The 22,592-nt window shown below is 37.4% G+C and overlaps 1 protein-coding gene across 1 annotated transcript in view; it reads left to right on the top strand.

The window, feature by feature from the left end:
* The window catches only part of LOC110454743 (enhancer of mRNA-decapping protein 4-like), a 64,194-nt gene that overhangs the window by 11,032 nt on the left and 30,570 nt on the right, over window positions 1-22,592 (top strand). Inside the window, exons 11-23 of the mRNA XM_021504424.1 lie at window positions 1,255-1,350; window positions 1,859-1,967; window positions 2,828-3,005; window positions 3,659-3,755; window positions 7,169-7,263; window positions 12,276-12,414; window positions 13,630-14,313; window positions 16,024-16,230; window positions 18,038-18,094; window positions 18,846-18,921; window positions 19,184-19,433; window positions 20,607-20,762; window positions 21,562-21,677. Coding sequence (XP_021360099.1) covers window positions 1,255-1,350; window positions 1,859-1,967; window positions 2,828-3,005; window positions 3,659-3,755; window positions 7,169-7,263; window positions 12,276-12,414; window positions 13,630-14,313; window positions 16,024-16,230; window positions 18,038-18,094; window positions 18,846-18,921; window positions 19,184-19,433; window positions 20,607-20,762; window positions 21,562-21,677 — 2,260 coding nt within the window. The remainder of the gene's footprint in view (window positions 1-1,254; window positions 1,351-1,858; window positions 1,968-2,827; window positions 3,006-3,658; window positions 3,756-7,168; window positions 7,264-12,275; window positions 12,415-13,629; window positions 14,314-16,023; window positions 16,231-18,037; window positions 18,095-18,845; window positions 18,922-19,183; window positions 19,434-20,606; window positions 20,763-21,561; window positions 21,678-22,592) is intronic.

Below are 22,592 nucleotides of genomic sequence, written 5' to 3'. Positions count from 1 at the left end.
CCATCTTATATTGAAATTATTTTAAACGGGCTCAATAATTTGATATGACACAAGCCTTTAGGCGAGCGTCATATTAGATTACTGAATGAGTTTAATCAATTAAATATGACATGGACACGAATGTAAGATTCTTTTTAGGTCACCTGAGCTTTAGCTCAAGTGACCTATTGCTATCCGTTTTCGTCCGTCGTCGTCCGTTAACATTTTACATTTCAAACTTAAAGTATAGTTCTACTTGGCTGATTGAACTGAAACTTTGTAGGAATGATCGAATCATGGTCCTGACAAAGAGTTGTTATTTTTCGGGTCAATCAGAAATACAATTTGGCTGCCATGGCCGCTATTTTGTAAATACCTATTTCAAACTTAAAAACAAGTTCTAATAGGCCGATCTCACTGAAAATCGGTCTAGGAATGATCAGCTCATGGTCCTGACAAAGTTAAGTTAACATTATACTTAACTATTTTTTACTCAAATTGGTACATATTTCAACAACAAAAATAAATACTGTAGGACTCAGGTGACCGTTAAGGCCCATGGGCCTCTTGTTATCACATAACATTCATTTCTTGAAAAAAAACACCTTCAAACACAAAAGCGGACTCTATATAGATCAAAACCAAACTACTCCGATGACAGTTATGTAGTTTCTTGCAGTGCAAAGGTGTTCCAGATTTTTTGTTTTAATAATGATCAGTTTTACATGCAATGAAATAAAGTAACACAAAAATCAACATTTTAACTTCATTTAAGATAATTAAAGTAAATGTATTATGTGGTAGATTAAATCGAAGTAGTACCTGTAGTGGCGTAGGAATATATGTTCCCACAGGTTTGACCAATCGCAGCACTTTTAGGTTTTATTACACGTGTGTAATACCATATTTATGACATGGCTGTATGGCATTAAAAAAAGGTCTGTTGGTTATGTGATGAATGTGTGATATGTAATGTTGTATGGCGTAGCTCGACCAAAACTCCATTTTATCTGGTACACATAGGTTGTAAGGCAATTTACACATGACGGATTGAATCCAGAAACTATGGATACAATTTTGGCAATTTGTACAGTCATTCCAGAAATCACATGTTGAACATTGTTTGATTTTTTTTTATAGAAAATTTGAAACAGAATTGAACAGAATATGAATGTATTAAAGATGTAAATAAAACAACTATAAGCCTCGCCGTAGCTGTCAGACTTAAGAAAATCTTCAGTACATCTCTGATTTTCTCATTTGTTTTGACTACAGTGCCCAGTTCTGGAAGTTTGCTGTGACTGGAGCTATGAATAATCAGGAGCTGAAAATCTGGACGTGCGAGTCGTGGACGTGTCTACAGACCATCAGGTAGGTTTACTGAAGATCTGGACGTGTCTACAGACCATCAGGTAGGTTTACTGGAGATCTGTACGTGTCTACAGACCATCAGGTAGGTTTACTGGAGACCTGGACGTGTGAGTCTTGGACGTGTCTACAGACCATCAGGTAGGTTTACTGGAGATCTGGACGTGCGAGTCATGGACGTGTCTACAGACCATCAGGTAGGTTTACTGGAGACCTGGACGTGTGAGTCTTGGACGTGTCTATAGACCATCAGGTAGGTTTACTGGAGATCTGGACGTGTCTACAGACCATCAGGTAGGTTTACTGGAGATCTGGATGTGCCAGTTATTGATGTGTATATACAATTTACCCTTTAGTTGATGGCGAAGTGTCACATACTGAAATTTAATTTCATGCCCCATTATAGACAAGTTATAGCCATTTGTTCAGTGACAATTGGGCAAGGTATAGGGGACTATTGATTGCTTGCACTACTTTACCTTGTTTCAATATTTTTGTTCTTCTTTTTAAGATTTTCCTGCCCACCAGGATTACCATCAAACTTCCAACTGGACCCGTGTATGAAAGCTGCGTTAGATTTGAGTGCCAAGTATCTTGTCTTGTCTGACATCAGGAGGAAGGTACGAGCTCGTTGTTGGTAAATGGGGGTGATGAAGATAGTGACTTAATGGTCTTAATTATGAGTGCTCAGCTACAGGATTAAAATGTTGGTATTACTTCATGAAAACAAATAAACTCTGAGTGATCTAAAAGAATGTCGTTAGGAAATATGATTAAGAAAGTTTTTCTTTTGTATTTGAGAAATTCATTGAACTATACCAATCAAATTTGGGAGGGGGGGGGGGGTTACAGTTTGTTATTCATCAGCCTACTTAAAGTCATAGGTTTAAAACACACTAATAGCAGTTAAAACAATGTGTTTTATTAACAAGATACTTTACCCTGAAAAACCCTGGGAGTTCTAGTCTATCCAGTTGTGCAGAAAGGTACCAGCAACATAGTTATACATGTGCTGCAAAAATATGTCTTTTCCCATCAATACAGAGTGGCCTTGTGTATTGGCTTGAATGGAGGGGAATATAAAGGTGAACATCAGATGAATGGCAATTTCTGTTTGCAGTAATTCTACGCTCATATTTTTTAGTGCAAGAATAATGCATCGCCTACTGAATCTGCAATACAGTGTAGCATATGAAACATAACGGGGAAAAGGGGGAAAATTGACATAATAATATACAACATGTCATAGTGTAAAATGTGTCAGGATGGTCAGATGAACGGCAATTTCAGTAGTTCTATGTTCATAGTTTTCAATGCAAGAATAATGCATCGCCTACTGAATCTGCAATACAGCTAGTGTAGTATAATATTATGAAACTTAACCGGGCATGTCTCGATGTAAAATGTGTCAAGATGAACAGTTTGCATTTCAGAAAATACCAGATTGTAAATTGAACCTGCTATTTCTGCTGTGTTGTAGGTGCTATATGTGTTACAAATACATCAGGAGGGGGATTCTAATGCTGCCCACGTGAGCTCGGTGTCCGAGTTCCTACTAGCCCAGCCCTGTCTCAGCTTTGCTTTAATGGACGCCAGCAAGAAAAAGTTCAAGAAGTCCATCATAGAGGATGATTCTCACCTAGACGACATCACAACAGGTATCTGGTTCTCGTACTCTTGATCATTTAGTAAACCTTAAAGTCAACAATTGGGCTCTTGATTTCGTTTTCAATAATTAAAAAAAAACGCTGCTCAAGTCTGAACTCTTTCTCTACTTCTGTCAAAAATGTCAAAAAACTTGAGATTCCTTGCCTTGTTGTCTAATATTTTGGACAAAGTATTTTGGAACTGATAGGTTGGTATAGGTAAAATGATTTAAAATCTATCCATGAAACGGAACAAGTGATATTTATATCTATACAATTATCAGGTTCTAGTATAGTCTTATAAAAGTGGTCCAAAGCTGCATCCCGTTGTAGTTGTAGAGGTGCTTGTTTCACCTAAATAACCTTTCAATGTTAAACAACTATTTTATTGCAACTTGAACATTCTTCATTCTATTATTTCTTAAAATGATAACAAAATTTGAATTAATCGTCTTGTAATAAGAATTCATTGTCGTAAACAATTAATGTGAATGTGAATTGTGTCAAGTTTTTCTTTACTAAATCAACAAATCAGCATCAGCTTAAAAAGTGTTAAATACAGAAATTGGGGTTAATGAAGTAGCCGAAGTACGCAGTTTAAGAAACATTTCACTTCCTGAGTTGTCGTCTTTACAGACAAGCATTTCTGTTTTCCTCCATTGTAGGTGAACTTGAACGGGACGAAAACGAGGACGGAGACAGTAAAGTCGACGGCGTTACTACGTCAGGAGTTCAGATAAAACTCTACACTGTACACCCTAAGTATGTCTGATGTTGTCTATAAGGTCTGATGGTCCTTAACATACAAAGTGGACAGTGTTATGTCAGGAGTTCAGATAAAACTCTACACTGTACACCCTAAGTATGTCTGATGTTGTCTATAAGGTCTGATGGTCCTTAACATACAAAGTGGACAGTGTTATGTCAGGAGTTCAGATAAAACTCTACACTGTACACCCTAAGTATGTCTGATGTTGTCTATAAGGTCTGATGGTCCTTAACATACAAAGTGGACAGTGTTATGTCAGGAGTTCAGATAAAACTCTACACTGTACACCCTAAGTATGTCTGATGTTGTCTATAAGGTCTGATGGTCCTTAACATACAAAGTGGACAGTGTTATGTCAGGAGTTCAGATAAAACTCTACACTGTACACCCTAAGTATGTCTGATGTTGTCTATAAGGTCTGATGGTCCTTAACATACAAAGTGGACAGTGTTATGTCAGGAGTTCAGATAAAACTCTACACTGTACACCCTAAGTATGTCTGATGTTGTCTATAAGGTCTGATGGTCCTTAACATACAAAGTGGACAGTGTTATGTCAGGAGTTCAGATAAAACTCTACACTGTACACCCTAAGTATGTCTGATGTTGTCTATAAGGTCTGATGGTCCTTAACATACAAAGTGGACAGTGTTATGTCAGGAGTTCAGATAAAACTCTACACTGTACACCCTAAGTATGTCTGATGTTGTCTATAAGGTCTGATGGTCCTTAACATACAAAGTGGACAGTGTTATGTCAGGAGTTCAGATAAAACTCTACACTGTACACCCTAAGTATGTCTGATGTTGTCTATAAGGTCTGATGGTCCTTAACATACAAAGTGGACAGTGTTATGTCAGGAGTTCAGATAAAACTCTACACTGTACACCCTAAGTATGTCTGATGTTGTCTATAAGGTCTGATGGTCCTTAACATACAAAGTGGACAGTGTTATGTCAGGAGTTCAGATAAAACTCTACACTGTACACCCTAAGTATGTCTGATGTTGTCTATAAGGTCTGATGGTCCTTAACATACAAAGTGGACAGTGTTATGTCAGGAGTTCAGATAAAACTCTACACTGTACACCCTAAGTATGTCTGATGTTGTCTATAAGGTCTGATGGTCCTTAACATACAAAGTGGACAGTGTTATGTCAGGAGTTCAGATAAAACTCTACACTGTACACCCTAAGTATGTCTGATGTTGTCTATAAGGTCTGATGGTCCTTAACATACAAAGTGGACAGTGTTATGTCAGGAGTTCAGATAAAACTCTACACTGTACATCCTAAGTATGTCTGATGTTGTCTATAAGGTCTGATGGTCCTTAACATACAAAGTGGACAGTGTTATGTCAGGAGTTCAGATAAAACTCTACACTGTACATCCTAAGTATGTCTGATGTTGTCTATAAGGTCTGATGGTCCTTAACATACAAAGTGGACAGTGTTATGTCAGGAGTTCAGATAAAACTCTACACTGTACATCCTAAGTATGTCTGATGTTGTCTATAAGGTCTGATGGTCCTTAACATACAAAGTGGACAGTGTTATGTCAGGAGTTCAGATAAAACTCTACACTGTACATCCTAAGTATGTCTGATGTTGTCTATAAGGTCTGATGGTCCTTAACATACAAAGTGGACAGTGTTATGTCAGGAGTTCAGATAAAACTCTACACTGTACATCCTAAGTATGTCTGATGTTGTCTATAAGGTCTGATGGTCCTTAACATACAAAGTGGACAGTGTTATGTCAGGAGTTCAGATAAAACTCTACACTGTACACCCTAAGTATGTCTGATGTTGTCTATAAGGTCTGATGGTCCTTAACATACAAAGTGGACAGTGTTATGTCAGGAGTTCAGATAAAACTCTACACTGTACACCCTAAGTATGTCTGATGTTGTCTATAAGGTCTGATGGTCCTTAACATACAAAGTGGACAGTGTTATGTCAGGAGTTCAGATAAAACTCTACACTGTACACCCTAAGTATGTCTGATGTTGTCTATAAGGTCTGATGGTCCTTAACATACAAAGTGGACAGTGTTATGTCAGTAGTTCAGATAAAACTCTACACTGTACACCCTAAGTATGTCTGATGTTGTCTATAAGGTCTGATGGTCCTTAACATACAAAGTGGACAGTGTTATGTCAGTAGTTCAGATAAAACTCTACACTGTACACCCTAAGTATGTCTGATGTTGTCTATAAGGTCTGATGGTCCTTAACATACAAAGTGGACAGTGTTATGTCAGTAGTTCAGATAAAACTCTACACTGTACACCCTAAGTATGTCTGATGTTGTCTATAAGGTCTGATGGTCCTTAACATACAAAGTGGACAGTGTTATGTCAGTAGTTCAGATAAAACTCTACACTGTACACCCTAAGTATGTCTGATGTTGTCTATAAGGTCTGATGGTCCTTAACATACAAAGTGGACAGTGTTATGTCAGTAGTTCAGATAAAACTCTACACTGTACACCCTAAGTATGTCTGATGTTGTCTATAAGGTCTGCTTAACAAACAACCTGACACTGCATGTTAAGAACTACAAACAGAAATGTATCTATACAGAGAACTGAAAGGTCCATGTCAAAATTGTGAACCAATATAAGTAAGATAATTATATATCTATACGGTATATCCATGTAAGACATCTTCATAGACCATCTCAGTTTGATTAGAGGTGCAGTCTAGTATCTGCACAACTGGATAGACAAGAACTCTCAGGGGTTTTCAGGGTAAAGATATGACTAAAAAATATGTAAATACTGCATTCACTTATGGTGACAGTGCCATGGGTCTTACAATGATGTACCAAGGGGTGATCCTCTTACAATGATGTACAGAGGGGTGATCCTCTTACAATGATGTACCGAGGGGTGATCCTCTTACAATGATGTACCGAGGGGTGATCCAAGGCATTGCCACCTCTCAGGAATATCGTGTTATTATTATTATTATTATATTATACCATATGTCAACATTTCTTGATAAAGATTGCAAATTGTAACAGTTGATTAAAACTTAGACCTATCCAGGTGTCTGTACTACCAAAACACAGACAGAATGTGACATCCATGTTAAAAACAATTCTGGAGGAAACAAGCTAAACACTTAAATAATTTGAAGAAAACATTTGTAAATAGAAAAGAAAAAACAAATGATAACAACAACGATTAGCTACCATAGACCATTTCATCAAAAGGAGTTACAATATTTTTGTTGTTGTGATTATACAAATCTTTGATTGATTGATTACACAAAGTCGTAAAGCATTTATTGTGTAATGATTTGAAGGGATATGAATCACTTACTGATAACACAAAGTCGTAAAACATTTATTTTGTAATGATTTGAAGGAAAATGGTTCACTCATTATTTGTGTATTGATTTCCAGGACTCTACAAGAGCTACAGATTCGTTTCCGCCCGGAGTCGTCGGCCCCTCCGCTACCCACACCATCAGTTAGCACCATCTCCCACGACGACACAGGTAACCATATTTACACATTGTGCTATAATTACTAGAACCACTAGATGGTTACTCGTAGTCGAGTGCTAGACTAATGGTGTTATTCTTCCTTGAAGGTAGATGTTAGTGACTGGAAATATAGGAACCTTGTAGTGGATTTTGTTTTATTTAAGGCTGTATGCTACCTTGTAGTGGATTTTGTTTTATTTAAGGCTGTATGCTACCTTGTGCATGAAATTGTGATTTGTGTTAGAATAATCCCCTTTTAAACTGTATTGAATAATTCAGTATAATTCAAGTGATATCAATATAGGTATTCTTATGTGTTTTAGATTTGTCATCAGTTAATTCATTGAAAATCACTCAAGATTCATGAATTCTTGTATTGGCTAGGATATTTGAAATCTTGATAGACTTTCTTGGTGAATTAATGTGAAAACATCTTTCTCAAAATAGAAGTATTTTTTGACAGAATTCATAAAAGTTGTTTTACTGCAGCATTCTTCTGTAAAGGATATCCATTTCACAGGAAGGTAGCATATCTCCTTAATGTTGATATTTTATTCCTACTTCTGTTTTCTACATCACTACTAGTACAGATAGAATTAGTGTCTTTATTTATATATTTAGTATCATCTTTATATATACTGTAAACCTCCATATATTAGTAGTATTCTTATTTTAGTGACTTTTAGCACTTTTTTCTGTTGCACTGGTAATTGTGCATTGAACTACAACTAAAGTACATATTTTCCAAAGAATATTTGCTGAAGGGAAAGAGTCAGTGGACTGAAATTCAGATTGTGTGATCAGGTCATATGACATATGTAAATAGGAGTGCTGATATAGGTATATCAACAGTGTATCAGCTATCACTTATACAGACATCGTTAGCAGTGTCTCGTGTGGATCTTTGGAATGTCATTGAAGATATAAAACTACAGTATACCTCTCAGATTTACAGCTACAGTATGTTAACTCCTGATCGCAGAACAACTAGTTCTCGTACTTGGTTTAAACCCCAGTTTTCCTTCCAGTGATATAGAATATATAGGTTATAATGCGGTGTTGTTTCAGAATGAACAGGATATCTCGGATGATATTTTCTCAAAAACTTCTGAAATCATCATTTGCAGAAACCCAAAATAAGGGGTTTTCACCCCTAAAACAGTTAGTTGTATACACCCCTAGTTTCAAGAGTTGCCCTATATGTAACTACTGTAAGTACCTAGGGGTAACAGAATCTTGAAAATGTATCAAACATACCCCCAAATCTAAAATTCGTCGGAACACTGGATATAATTTCCGAAATAATTTTAGTGATATCAAGTCATTTATCTCTGCAAGCTTAAGGTTAAGTCTTTGAGAAAATTGAATATTGGTATAATTTAAAAAAATAGTTTGATTTTCTTTGTTTTGATGTTTGACCGTGTGTGTTTTACAACATCACATTCATGCTTCAGATTTTCATTGACATTTTACTGTGTGAATCAATTTGGTTGCATATAGACTTTGATGTGGAGTGTGGAATGGAGTTTTGTTTGAGGTGTACTGGAAAATGGTACGCTGACTGCTCACGAAATCCAGTACATGTTTTGTGTGAAATTTTCATTGACAGGGAAGCGTAGAATGAAGGGTAACTTCACACGTAGCTATGACGGGGCTTTTCCTGGCTATCGTAGTATATAGTGGGGACCAAACGTTGGCCCCATTTCAATGGGACCTTTTTTCTTCCAAATTCAATAATGACCAAATATAACAAAATTTTGACGTTTAATTTTTTCAATTTAATAAAATTTCATTTCTTATTTTCCATTCAGACGGTTTACAACAAGATGAAATCGACATAATTAAAAAAAATGACAGAGGAAATAAAAAAGAATAATAACATTAGATGCGTTTATATGCAATCGGTTATTTGCCAAGATATCCAGGAAAAGCCCTGCTGTATGTCGCTAATAGTAGTGTGTGGATTTGTAGTTTAGAAGTACATCAATGTCGTCTTTACAGTAGCATTACCTCTGATGCTGGAGATTTCCTTAAACTATTAAAATCCCTATCCCATATTATATAAAGTGAATGCTATCATTAACTGTCGGACTAGGGTAGACCTCTCTCTTAGACAATTAGTTATCCCTTGTTACAACTATACATTTGAAATAAAACTATTCTGATATGTTAAGCGTAAATATTTGTTCAGCACAAGTTAATATAAATCTATCCCCTGTGCACATATTTAGTCAAGAAACTTAGATATAGAAATAATTGCAGAGAAAAAATATGTCCCAAGTTGGACACATAATTGTCCTGTTAAGAAAATATCTATTTAATATATCTATTCAGTGAAAAGACTTGGAGATCACATAATTTTCGAGAGATGTATATGACAACAACACTATACAAATCGCGATACCCTATCGTCCAGATGCTGCTGGGTCTACACACAGTTGTAAAACAACCCATTTCTGTCATACTGTGTACAAACTGGTAGCTAGATTCTAGGAAGCAATATAAAGTTACCTCAGTTCACTGAGTTGTATGCAATGAAAACTTTTTTCTTTTTTTTTTTTCATCTTCATCAAGTCACATAAATATTTTACAGTTTTATAATCATTTATCAATCTTTTTTATCATTTTGTGTTCATATCAACTCTAGTCTTCATTCTCTCCATTTTGTTTCCATTTATATATACCAAAAACATTTTTCTGTGGTTACGATTTTGTGTAAATCATTTTATATGTTAAATTCATATTTTGTAAGTATTAAAAAGGCCTGTACAGTTTCCTACAGCCCTTTATATCTTCCTACCGACCCCCATAGTCCCAGAGGATTTTGATGTACATAATTTTGCTGTTGTGACCTTTCCTCTGCACACGGCCCTTATTTCCTTTGCACACCGCCCTTCCTACCTCTGTAGTCTGCTGTTTGTATTGTAACAATAAATTCTAAACACTGCATTTAACTGGGGGGGGGGGGGGGGGGGGTGTTCCAAGAAAAACACTAAAACTTTGGACTACAACTTAGAAACGGCTACAAGTACATGGTCATTGTGCATGTGAAAAAATCCTATGCTGGTTAAATTTACGAGATTTTCACACAATTCCATACATTTTCCTCATCATTTTAATTCTATTCAGTTTTAATAATCAATTAAAAATTCATTTGAGGGTGTGGCTTTCATAAAAAAAACTGCTTTATGTGCCAAGTCTTAATGCCAAGGTAAACGGTCTGGAGTTTGGTTTTGGAGAAAAGGAGGGCTAGCCACATATATAAACTCTCTGTACCTCCTACACTTCCAACACTGACTATTTAGGTTAGAGAAAAGGTTTGTCTAACTTTCCTGAGGGTGGGACCGGTAGCACGCGCATGTCACTGTCCTGAAAACATCTTCATTTTCACAACAGGATGGCGTCCTCAGACATTTTCACAACAGGATAGTGTATTCAGACATTTTCACAACAGGATGGCGCCATCGTCAGACATTTTCACTTTAGGCAGCATCACCATATCAAAATAGGATTGCTTCATCAGTTTTTTACTAATTATGTAAAAATCATACATCTTGACATAATGGTTTTCTTGAACAAAGATTATAAGTAAGTTTTTATGTACAGGTAATTATAATCAATGATGGATGTAACGCAGGTAGGAAAATTTCAACCCACAGGAAAAGATTTTGGGTAAAGTTTGCTGAGCCTCGGTTTAAACAATCAATGGAATTATGCTTTCAGTATAACAAACGCTTGTGAGAGCCTTGATTTCTGTACTAAATATCCTACTCTATGGTGGAGATTTTATCGGTTTTATCCTCCAAGTTACCCTTGTGTGTGAATCACCTTTGTCACTTGAAATCATTTGGATTGGATCACCATCATTATCACTTTATATTGTGTTACAGGATTAGTCTAACCTTTGTTTACCGCCATTTGTGGGTTGTCTCCCCTTCCAAAAATCTGTCGCTGTTCTGTTTAATGTTCCAAACGTTATGGAGTGAGTTATTATGCAATGTTTTGAGTCAGTTTGGTCACTATCTACAGTCAACCCTGTCTGTAGCACTAGATGCAAACATTTAAGAGACCAGTAAAAACATGTCACCTGACACGTACAGTACAGGTGGTCACTGTAGACAAAATGATGTCAAGTGGGTAATATCATCGAATCCTGTCATTGACCTCAAATATGATTTGTTTCTTATGTTAGTATGTAGGGAGAGAAAATAAAGGAAAAATTGGATTAAATTAATTTCATGTACAAAAATGTATCATTTGAATGTAATGTTTGCAGCGTAATATTAAATGTTAATGTTTCAATAATTAATATTTAGTGACAACAAATTAAAATAATCGCATGTTCCAACAATGGGGCCATTTAGCAGCCTTTGAAAATTGCATGCACGAATAAAGAACCTCCAGAAATTCTGCTGTAAACAGAAAAAGTGTATAATGCTTTAGCTAGCTTAAGTAAGTAGTGGTTTCTTGTCGGATAATTTCCTTTTATTTTGAAAAGGTTCTGTTTTCAAATTTCAAATTTCAAATTTGTAAATAAAGAAAATTAGGAGCTTTGAATTCACATAAAGATTTTCAATCACAATTTTTAGAACATGATATTTAAGAAATTTATTTCAATGGAATTTTTAAATTGGGAAGTTTTTCTAAATTTCAGGAAAGGAAAAAGTTTGAAAAGGGCTAAGGAAAATAGTGTTTGTGACAGATGCATCTTAGTACAATGCTTTTACTGCAGTGTTGTTTTGTGTTGTTTCTCGCACATACACAGGTTTCATAATATCTTCATAATATTTATGCTTTTCTCAAGTTTTCATACTTTATTTTGTATTTATCAGAAATTGATTCATTTCTCAAGACTTTCTTTTCAAATTTTATTCATTTAAGAACTGTGATCATAATTACCAAAAGGCCATTTCAGAATTTATCCTAAGGGAGATGTGGGGGGGGGGGGGCATTTTATTGGAATTAATTTGTTTTGTTTGTCTGTATAAGATTGTCGTCAGCACTGTGAACTTGTTGTGTTGCAGGGCTACAGGACGGCCTGTCTTACATGAGCATCAGTATGGAGATGAGCGTGACCGATGTGGACAGCAGTAAGGAAAGCCCTATGTCAGGACAGCCTGCCCCAGTTCTACTCACTCCTGATGTGTTCAAAGCTAGTCCCAGGTAACCTCCGTGGCAATAGTTTAATACTAGGAAAACAGGGCTGGTCAAATTTACCAGTAACCAGTATGCAAATGTCACCCGGGTAAAATACTTAAACTGCATCCCACCGACTGGGCTGGGGAGAATTTCTCATCAGCTCATTCGGTAGAGCATATGACTAGTAAACCAGAGGTCCCAGGTTCGACTCCTAGTGGAGGCATTGAAAAAAATTATGACCTCTGTTAGATTGGCGCCCACATAGGGACCCAGGTAATATTGACAGATATATTCAGCGATACTTTCACAAATCGCTGTGACCCCTGGAAAACTCGGGACAAGTTCTTTCTTTCCTCTTTACGCACCCTGGTAAAATACTAGCTGCTTTCTAACAACTAAGCTAGGGAGATTTTCTCTTTAGCTCATTGGGTAGCACGTAAGACTAGTTAGCCAGAGGCCCCAGGTTTGACTCCTGGCAGAGGCATTCAATTGTTATGGGGGGGGGGCATATAGTGTTGCCCATGTCCGTCCCGTCTCGATTCAATGTAAACGCCCGTCCCCGTCCCATCCCTGTCCCGTCCCATCCCGATTCAATGTAAACACTTAGCAACTTTGACAGATTTTGGTCAAACTTTATACAAAAGTCAAGTATGCTTCATTCCTTCATGGATTTTGGTCAAATTTTATGCAAAGGTCAAGTATCAGTATACTGCGGATATTGTTGTGTTTCAGGGTTCCAAGGTCAAGGCCAAGGTCACTTGCTATATATAGAAAATCATTCAACTGATTTAATTTAAACACTAAGCAACTTCATTCTTTCATGGATTTTGGTCAAACTTTATATAAAGGTCAAATATGGGTATACCTTTGACATCCTTGTGTTTCAGGATTGTAATAACATACAGAAAAAACATGAATATTAAAATCAACTTATCAATTTTAAGTGTAGTACCTTGAGTGTGTGCATGTGTCAGGGTATCAAGATCAAAGTGGTTGTAACATTTTAAAGAACAATGAAACTAATTTCAATGGCAGCTAGAGGTGTCACGATTCACCGCGATGCACTTGTACTGCGATTATTTATGTTCGATTCGTTTCACGATATATTTTTCCAGATTTTCGATACGTCACGATCTGAATATTAGTGTACGCCGCTTCAGCCAGTGTTACAGACATTCTCTTGTTAAAAAAAGTGATTTCTGTTACATAGATGTACTGACAGGTCTGATTGTATTGTAGGAAGGTGACCCCCTCTGACAACAGCATCCTGGAGCCTGTGAGAGCCAGTGCGGGGTCCAGCACCAGCAGCTTCACTCATGTGTCGGGACTGAACGAGGACTTTATGTCTCCGCGCAGCTCAGGAGGAGACCAGTCTGACATCACACAAACCCCGACCCCCAAGGACCCCACACCTGGACGGGCCAACATCAATCCCGAACTTACGCCAGGCTCTGTTCCACTTCCACCGGTCACCATTTCAGAGGAACAGGAACTACAGACACCAAAGTCTAAGGAGTCCCTCAATTCCTCAGGGGAAGTAACTCCAAAAGCTGAAAACAGACTGGCCAATGTGTGTATTGATGACCTCTTTGACACCCAGGAGAGCAGCAGCAGGCCAATCATTGGGAGAACTTTTGACAGCACTAGTAGTACAACAGGTTTTGATGTCAATGACATTGTCGGCCCTAAACACTCCAGTTCTAAAGAGTACGATGAAGATGACGAGGAGGTGGCCGAGGTGCTGGGGGAGACGATAGAGGAGGAGGAGGAGGAGGATAGCAAGGAGATCATGGAAGGTACTCAGCCGTTCGTGGAACAGGGAACGCAATCGTCCGCGGGTGATAGTGAAGGTCAACAGGTTCTCCGCGCCTGGCCACGCCCACCTGATGTCAACACAGAGGGGCAGTCTCACCCACAGAAAAGGTATGTGTCCTCTATGCAGAATATTTCCTAAGTATTCCTGGGTATGAAGAACAGTCTCATTCACCTCTGAGAATTTTAGTATATTTAAATATCCCCATTTTTAAATTAAATTAAAAAACAACTTCCCCATTATCCTTTTCAAAGTTTCAGTTTAGTTTGGTGCCGATTTTGAAATTCATTAAATGTGACCATCAGTATTTGTACTAGAGTACACTGAAGCAGTGCAGTCAAAAACATGGCAAGAATAGATCCTGAAAATTGTGCTCCAATAAGAAATCCATGAATGATACATGTAGCTGATAAGTTTTCAGGATCAATGCTAAGAACTTTATGGAATACTTCGTTATATTTAAGCACTATAAATATCGGAATCAATCCCAACATTTTTTTTCCAGTGAAAATATTTCCTTAATCCTGATAACTAGCAAAATTTTCCACCCAAAAAGGAATATTTTAATATGATGTTTTTTTGGGATCAATACCTAAAAGATACTGGATATAACAGAAAGTCTGGCAGCTTTAACACATCCTGAGTGAATTACTGAAAACAAACGTCAAAAGAGGAACGCTATCAAGTTTTCCACCTTTGGAATATATTGGGTTACACATTTATCAGTAGGTTATGAAAATATAAGATAAAGAACTGTTATATTTTTAAAAAAAATGGTGATTTGAATGTGTTTATTTCCTTATATCCCAAGTTGAAACAACCTGATTATATTAGTAGATTAACAACAGCTAAATACAACATGTTAAACTAGTATAATTTCAAAAAGATTCTGATTTAACACTCACGTTGTATGTATCATTATTTGATGACAACAAACCTAAAAGTATTGGATTTAATTTAGTTCTCAAAAATCATGTGTCGAAAATTTAACCGAGCAACTCATAATTGATCAAGCATTAAACAACCATATGATGGTGTTGCAATTCAAACTTTGATGGAAATTCCCAAACAGTTTTGATTGATAGATGATGTCAGATGTAAATCGTTACCACAGAAGGTGTTACCTCCCTCAAGAACGGCTGTTCCACTGTTTACAAAAATGTATTATTAACCGAAAGAGATCACCCAGAAAGATAAAGTACTGTATAGAGGTCATATTTTGCGGGGTTTTTAATTCTGCTATATTCACGCTTTAACTAATATCCAGTGAAATGAACTCAAATCAGATTATCACTGAACAACTGGGCAGTCAATGCAAAAACAACACTTACATATAAGTGGCCACAACATACTTATGTGTACACAGTAGGTGATTAATTGATAACAGTTTACTCCTACAAAGGTACACACACATTTGATTTTCTTTCGAGTGAAGTCACTGGCGGATGACGATGCTGGGGATCAGTGTACATGTTTTCAAACGGTTTACCTGTATTTCAAGGTTTTACCCTTAAATGATGACACTCAAAATACTTTGCATGACACATAGGATTCAGGTGCCCAGCGAAACTTAACCCCCGTGAATATGTACTGACTACGAAACCGCGAAATATTGATCCCGCCCTTTATAGTAAAAAAATATTTTTTAACATGAATTAACATTTACGCTGGTATATATATATATATGCAACACTGCTCTGTTCCAGCATATCTCAAAGACAGGCGACATTCATGTGTTCTTACTTCAATAACTTTACAAACCTTTTCATTGAAATTCAGTGTACAGTGCATTCACATTTCCAGTATATGTGTCGTTGTAGCTATGAAGATGAAGAGGAGGGAGATGACGATGTTCAGGTGGAGGGAGAGGAAATCTGTGAGGAGGACGAGGAGGAAGACGAGGACGACATTGTTGTCGGTGAACGGAAAGGAGAAATAGACACACAGAATCGGACACGGGACGAGAGTAGCGAGGAAATTGAGGAACATATAGAGGAACATTTGGAGGAGGAGGAGGAACACAATAGGTTTGTATACAGTAGCTGTGATTCAAAACTGGTTTTCTCATTAAAATCTGCATTTTGCAGAACACAATGCAGAATAAACAGTATCTGTTTTATTTGACTCATATTATTTGAGAGCAAACTTAGCCTTTTGGTTAAAATCAAATTTCTAAGATGAAAATTTAATACTGTGTGCTGAGAAATGACTTTTGCCTTTTTTGCTGTAATAAAGGCAAATTTTATGATATCATTGCAGCAATTCATAGTACACTATAAACCATGTATAATTATCATGAGTGAAGGACAAATTTAGCATCTAGCTAAGATGGAGTTTACCAGTGAAGGGCAAATTTAACATCTAGCTAAGATGGAGTTTACCAGTGAAGGGCAAATTTAACATCTAGCTAAGATGGAGTTTACCAGTGAAGGGCAAATTTAACATCTAGCTAAGATGGAGTTTACCAGTGAAGGGCAAATTTAACATCTAGCTAAGATGGAGTTTACCAGTGAAGGGCAAATTTAACATCTAGCTAAGATGGAGTTTACCAGTGAAGGGCAAATTTAACATCTAGCTAAGATGGAGTTTACCAGTGAAGGGCAAATTTAACATCTAGCTAAGATGGAGTTTACCAGTGAAGGGCAAATTTAACATCTAGCTAAGATGGAGTTTACCAGTGAAGGGCAAATTTAACATCTAGCTAAGATGGAGTTTACCAGTGAAGGGCAAATTTAACATCTAGCTAAGATGGAGTTTACCAGTGAAGGGCAAATTTAACATCTAGCTAAGATGGAGTTTACCAGTGAAGGGCAAATTTAACATCTAGCTAAGATGGAGTTTACCAGTGAAGGGCAAATTTAACATCTAGCTAAGATGGAGTTTACCAGTGAAGGGCAAATTTAACATCTAGCTAAGATGGAGTTTACCAGTGAAGGGCAAATTTAACATCTAGCTAAGATGGAGTTTACCAGTGAAGGGCAAATTTAACATCTAGCTAAGATGGAGTTTACCAGTGAAGGGCAAATTTAACATCTAGCTAAGATGGAGTTTACCAGTGAAGGGCAAATTTAACATCTAGCTAAGATGGAGTTTACCAGTGAAGGGCCAAAAGTTTCACTTTGCGAAGGTTTCTACGTATACAGTGAATATGTTTTGGAATATAACTTAAGTTTATTTTTCTATTGAAATTTTTGTTGGTAAGATATAGATATTGTTCATATGTTAGCTAACATCAAAGTATGAAACATGTAGACAAAAACATCTTTTCTGTGATAAATAAAAACTTCTAAATGATTCAAACCTTGACAACGTATAGCGTGATAAGTAAGGGGTAAGACCAGAACCAACCTGCGATGTCATTTGTAATAATACTGGATACAAAAAAATCTGATTTTTTTTTTTTACTTTGTTCCAAAAAGAAGAAGAAAAAGTGGTTAAGACATAACAACAATAACTCCCTGTATAAATGAGGGAGGTGAAAGTAGGGCCATTTTCGTTTACACAGTTAAACTGGTCGGACCACAGTTGTTCGTTTAGTAAATAAGGTCAGACCTAGTAACCTGATGCTGCTTTCAGGCGAGCCTTGACCAAAGCCTCGCAAGGCCTGCATAAATATTAGCAGGTCCGCCAGGATTTATACCCGAAATTGTTTCATTTATAAATGGACAAACTGGTTGTTCCTCATAAACGCCCTAAGTCATTTTAAAGGTAAGTATAGATAGGCTTGAATAAGGAACATTTTGTTACCCCTTAACTGTTGTAAAATATCAACATGTTTAAGCTTGATAGTTGTGTAATATATTCTGTATATCTGTTATACATTCAATTTTGTAGTCCAAAGGAAGCGCCCGTGTTGAAGGCTGCAGAGAGACATCAGATCTCGTCACCAAGGTACGGAGACAACACTTAGTACGAGGTCACCTTGTTTTTGACCTGTAATTGAGATCTTGAAAAGATAGGCGAGATATTATTGTTGTTCAGTTTAAGGTGGCCCTGGGTGAACACATTTGATTTAGTCGATAAAATATCTTTTGTGTGATAAGAAATAAAATAAAAGCAGACGTTGGAGAGAAACATTCGGTCAGCAATCACTCATTAGTTCACATCACATGATCTGTGTCTTCATCTGTCGTCATACATCATCCGTCATGCATTTTCGACTTCTTCAGAATTGCTGATTCAAAATCATTTGACTTCAAACTTGGTAAAAACATTCCATGTGATGGCCTCGGATTGGCCGAGACATTTTCGACTTCTTCTCAAGAATGGCTGAAGCAATTGACTGAAAACTTTGTAAAATGCTCTTACTTTTCATTCAGATTAGAAATTCCAAGATGCCCGCCCTAGTTTGTGATTGGCTGAGATATTTTTAACTTCTCAAGATCAGCTGCACCGATTGACTCCAAATTTTATACAAATGTTCTTTATGCACAAGTGTTGTTACTTTTCGTGCCGATCCAAAAATCCAAGATGGCCACCATGACCTCTGATTGGCCCACACATTTCAATTTGAACTAGGGCAACAGTTAAAGCCCTATTGGCCTCTTGTCTATATTTCTTCTCTCATTTATGATTCTAAAAGACAGTTTTACGATTTGACAGGAGATTTAGATTATAAACATGAGATTTACCATCATTGTAGGGACATACCTGTACCGGTACGAGAAATACACAGGGAAACTATCCGAGAAGTTATAGACAAGAAAGTTCTGTCCCAGGTAAGTTATATAAGTCAGATCACAGATCCCATATTTTGTGTTTCCTCCAGTTTTTACAGTGTTTTGTCACATTTTGTGTCACATTTCACAGATATTTGTCGTAAAAATTAAGTTAATGACCTTTAGTACTCTAATTTAAGATATACATAGTGTTTTAATTTTATATTGTTAAACATTGTCTGCGTTGTACAGTTACAGGATAATCTACAGAGCATGCTGCTAGCCCTGGTTTACATTGTTAAAAATTGTCTGCGTTGTACAGTTACAGGATAATCTACAGAGCGTGCTGCTAGCCCTGGAGGCTCAGAACAACCAGATACAGCGGCTACAGGATCAGCTGGTCGAGCAGCAGGAACAGCAGGCGGAGTTACAGCGACAGCAGATAGAGATGGAACAGCTGAGACAGATGGACAAACAGCCACAACCTAGCATAGAGGAACACCTGGGCAAGCTCGAGTCCATCGTCACCTCCCGCGTCGAGCGCATGTTTAGCCAACACGCAATGAAAGAAAGTATCCTTTATTTGGTGTTGTTGTAGATAGCAACAGTAATGATAATAAATAGTAATTCGAGGTTCTTTTATACCGCTTTATTACAACCTAGTTCGTAGGTTGTCTCAAAGCGGTTCACAAATTATTATCCGTGGTTATAGGGCCTTTGCAACCAGCCAATATCTTTCTGAGCTCCCTGGGGAGCATACAGTCAGTGCTGCCACTTCTGTGCTCACAGCTAGCGTTCTACAATTCTAGCACTGCCCAACCACTTACTCATTTACAGCTGAGTAGACTGGAACAAGCGAAGTAAAGTATCTTGCACTCGAACCAACAACCCTTCGGTCACGAGCCGGGCGCCCTACCACTAGACTACCGTGCCTCCTAACAGTGGAATATATGTGTTCATCTGGTGTCTTAGACTACATGTCGAGTGGGTTGGATGTATGGATATGTTTCTCAAGGCCAACAGCCAGCGTGAAGTAACCCATTTGTGCAGTGAAGGAGTATAATTGAAGGCAGAATAATGACATCATGTTACTATAGCAGAAAATGGTTCTTAAATGTTAGGGACCCATATTCTTGTTTCAATGCACCAATTTAATCAATGGATAACAACAGATGAGTTCTGACTACTGGGGTAATACAACATCTTGTATTATCACGGTGTGAAGTACAGGAGTTCTGACTACTGGGGTAATACAACATCTCGTATTATCACAGTGTGAAGTACAGGATCTTGTATTGCATGGCCTGAGAACCCAGCTCTACTATGTCAGATTCACTGGGTAATACCATATAATGATGTTTTCTTCAAATTTTCAAATTTTAATCATAGCTTTGTTCGAGGAAAACGCAAAGGATTTTCCTCACAAAGAAGTACAGAAGTACTAGTTTTGGAAAATTTAGTGTGCTCAGGATGATGGGATGGGTTGGGGGTATATCTACAGCAAGACGGATTGGAGTACAAGTTATACGAAGTTAGATAATCTTGTTAGTAGTTCACTGAGCACGAACCCTTTTAGTAAAATCACTTAGATAGTTGAAAGGCTTTCAGTAATATAGATGAATAGAATTCCAGTTTAACGATCATTTTAAATGAGGGATGATAAAGATATAGACATCTATAATACAGATTTCCTGGTTATAAGAAGCGCTGCGATTGTTTCATATAAATACTTAACCATGTATCAGACCAGCGGATACAGGATCTGTTACAGCAAACAGAACGTCGTGACCAGCATCGGCAAGACAAGTTACAGCAGGCCATTACACAGACGGTCAACCAAGCTGTCCAACTCAACCTAGAGAAACAGGTCAAGATGGAGATGAGAAACACACTTGTACCAAGTAAGACGAAGTCTTTTATTGGCATTGATTGTTATGCCCCCGCCATAAAATGGGGTGGGGGGGGATAGTGTTACCCTTGTCTGTACGTCCCGTCTTGTCCCGCCCTGTCATGCATGTCATGATTCAATGCTAACACTCTAGCAAGTTCATTCTTTGACAGATTTTCATCAAATTTTTTATAAATGTCAAAGGTATGCAAATACATCAGATGAGTTTGTGTTTTAGGATTCCAAGGTCAAGACCAAAGTCACCATTGCTATTTTTAGAAAACCATAGACCAGTTCATTGTCATCAGTAAACAAAGTTCTTTATTTCTTGATGGATTTTGATCAAACTGTATACACATGTTTAAGTATGAGAATACCTGTGTGTTTTAGGGTTCCAAGGTCAAGGTCACTGTTATTGTATATAGAAAATGATCAACTGGTACATTGTCCTCAGTCTGTGTACATGGTGGCAGGGGCATTCATGTCTTGCAGACATTTTCTAGTCTAAAATACATTTTACTTTTAATTTATTTCAGGAAATATACTTTGATGTAATTCCATATTTGTGTAGGAATGATTCATTGGAAATAAAACAACTTTGAAATATAGATATACATATTAAATATGTTTATTTTGTGCTCAATAAATTACACTCAATCAATTAAAAAAGGGGGGGGGGGACAGGAAAAATGAGAAGTTGAAGTTGTTTGACATAATTGAATACACAGTCAAATTTTTCCAAGTAGTTGAAAATTTCCAAAATGCCAAGTAAAGGTGATAGATAACATTACACTGCTTTCATGTACTTTTAGATGTAGCAAAAATTTTAGAACCAATCAAGGAACAGCTTCACCAGGACCTGGCTCAGAAGCTCACCGCCACAGACTCCCTTCTAAAGGACAACATCAGCAAGATGGTGCGGTCTAGAGTAAGTGTCTCAGTCTAGAGTAAGTGTCTCAGTCTAGAGTAAGTGTCTCAGTCTAGAGTAAGTGTCTCAGTCTAGAGTAAGTGTCTCAGTCTAGAGTAAGTGTCTCAGTCTAGAGTAAGTGTCTCAGTCTAGAGTAAGTGTCTCAGTCTAGAGTAAGTGTCTCAGTCTAGAGTAAGTGTCTCAGTCTAGAGTAAGTGTCTCAGTCTAGAGTAAGTGTCTCAGTCTAGAGTAAGTGTCTCAGTCTAGAGTAAGTGTCTCAGTCTAGAGTAAGTGTCTCAGTCTAGAGTAAGTGTCTCAGTCTAGAGTAAGTGTCTCAGTCTAGAGTAAGTGTCTCAGTCTAGAGTAAGTGTCTCAGTCTAGAGTAAGTGTCTCAGTCTAGAGTAAGTGTCTCAGTCTAGAGTAAGTGTCTCAGTCTAGAGTAAGTGTCTCAGTCTAGAGTAAGTGTCTCAGTCTAGAGTAAGTGTCTCAGTCTAGAGTAAGTGTCTCAGTCTAGAGTAAGTGTCTCAGTCTAGAGTAAGTGTCTCAGTCTAGAGTAAGTGTCTCAGTCTAGAGTAAGTGTCTCAGTCTAGAGTAAGTGTCTCAGTCTAGAGTAAGTGTCTCAGTCTAGAGTAAGTGTCTCAGTCTAGAGTAAGTGTCTCAGTCTAGAGTAAGTGTCTCAGTCTAGAGTAAGTGTCTCAGTCTAGAGTAAGTGTCTCAGTCTAGAGTAAGTGTCTCAGTCTAGAGTAAGTGTCTCAGTCTAGAGTAAGTGTCTCAGTCTAGAGTAAGTGTCTCAGTCTAGAGTAAGTGTCTCAGTCTAGAGTAAGTGTCTCAGTCTAGAGTAAGTGTCTCAGTCTAGAGTAAGTGTCTCAGTCTAGAGTAAGTGTCTCAGTCTAGAGTAAGTGTCTCAGTCTAGAGTAAGTGTCTCAGTCTAGAGTA

The sequence above is a fragment of the Mizuhopecten yessoensis genome, unplaced genomic scaffold (assembly GCF_002113885.1).
Source record: "Mizuhopecten yessoensis strain PY_sf001 unplaced genomic scaffold, ASM211388v2 scaffold8051, whole genome shotgun sequence".
Classification (NCBI taxonomy): Eukaryota; Metazoa; Mollusca; class Bivalvia; order Pectinida; family Pectinidae; genus Mizuhopecten; species Mizuhopecten yessoensis.
Note: the sequence above shows the minus strand (reverse complement) of the source record. Positions and strands in the feature narration are given on the sequence as shown.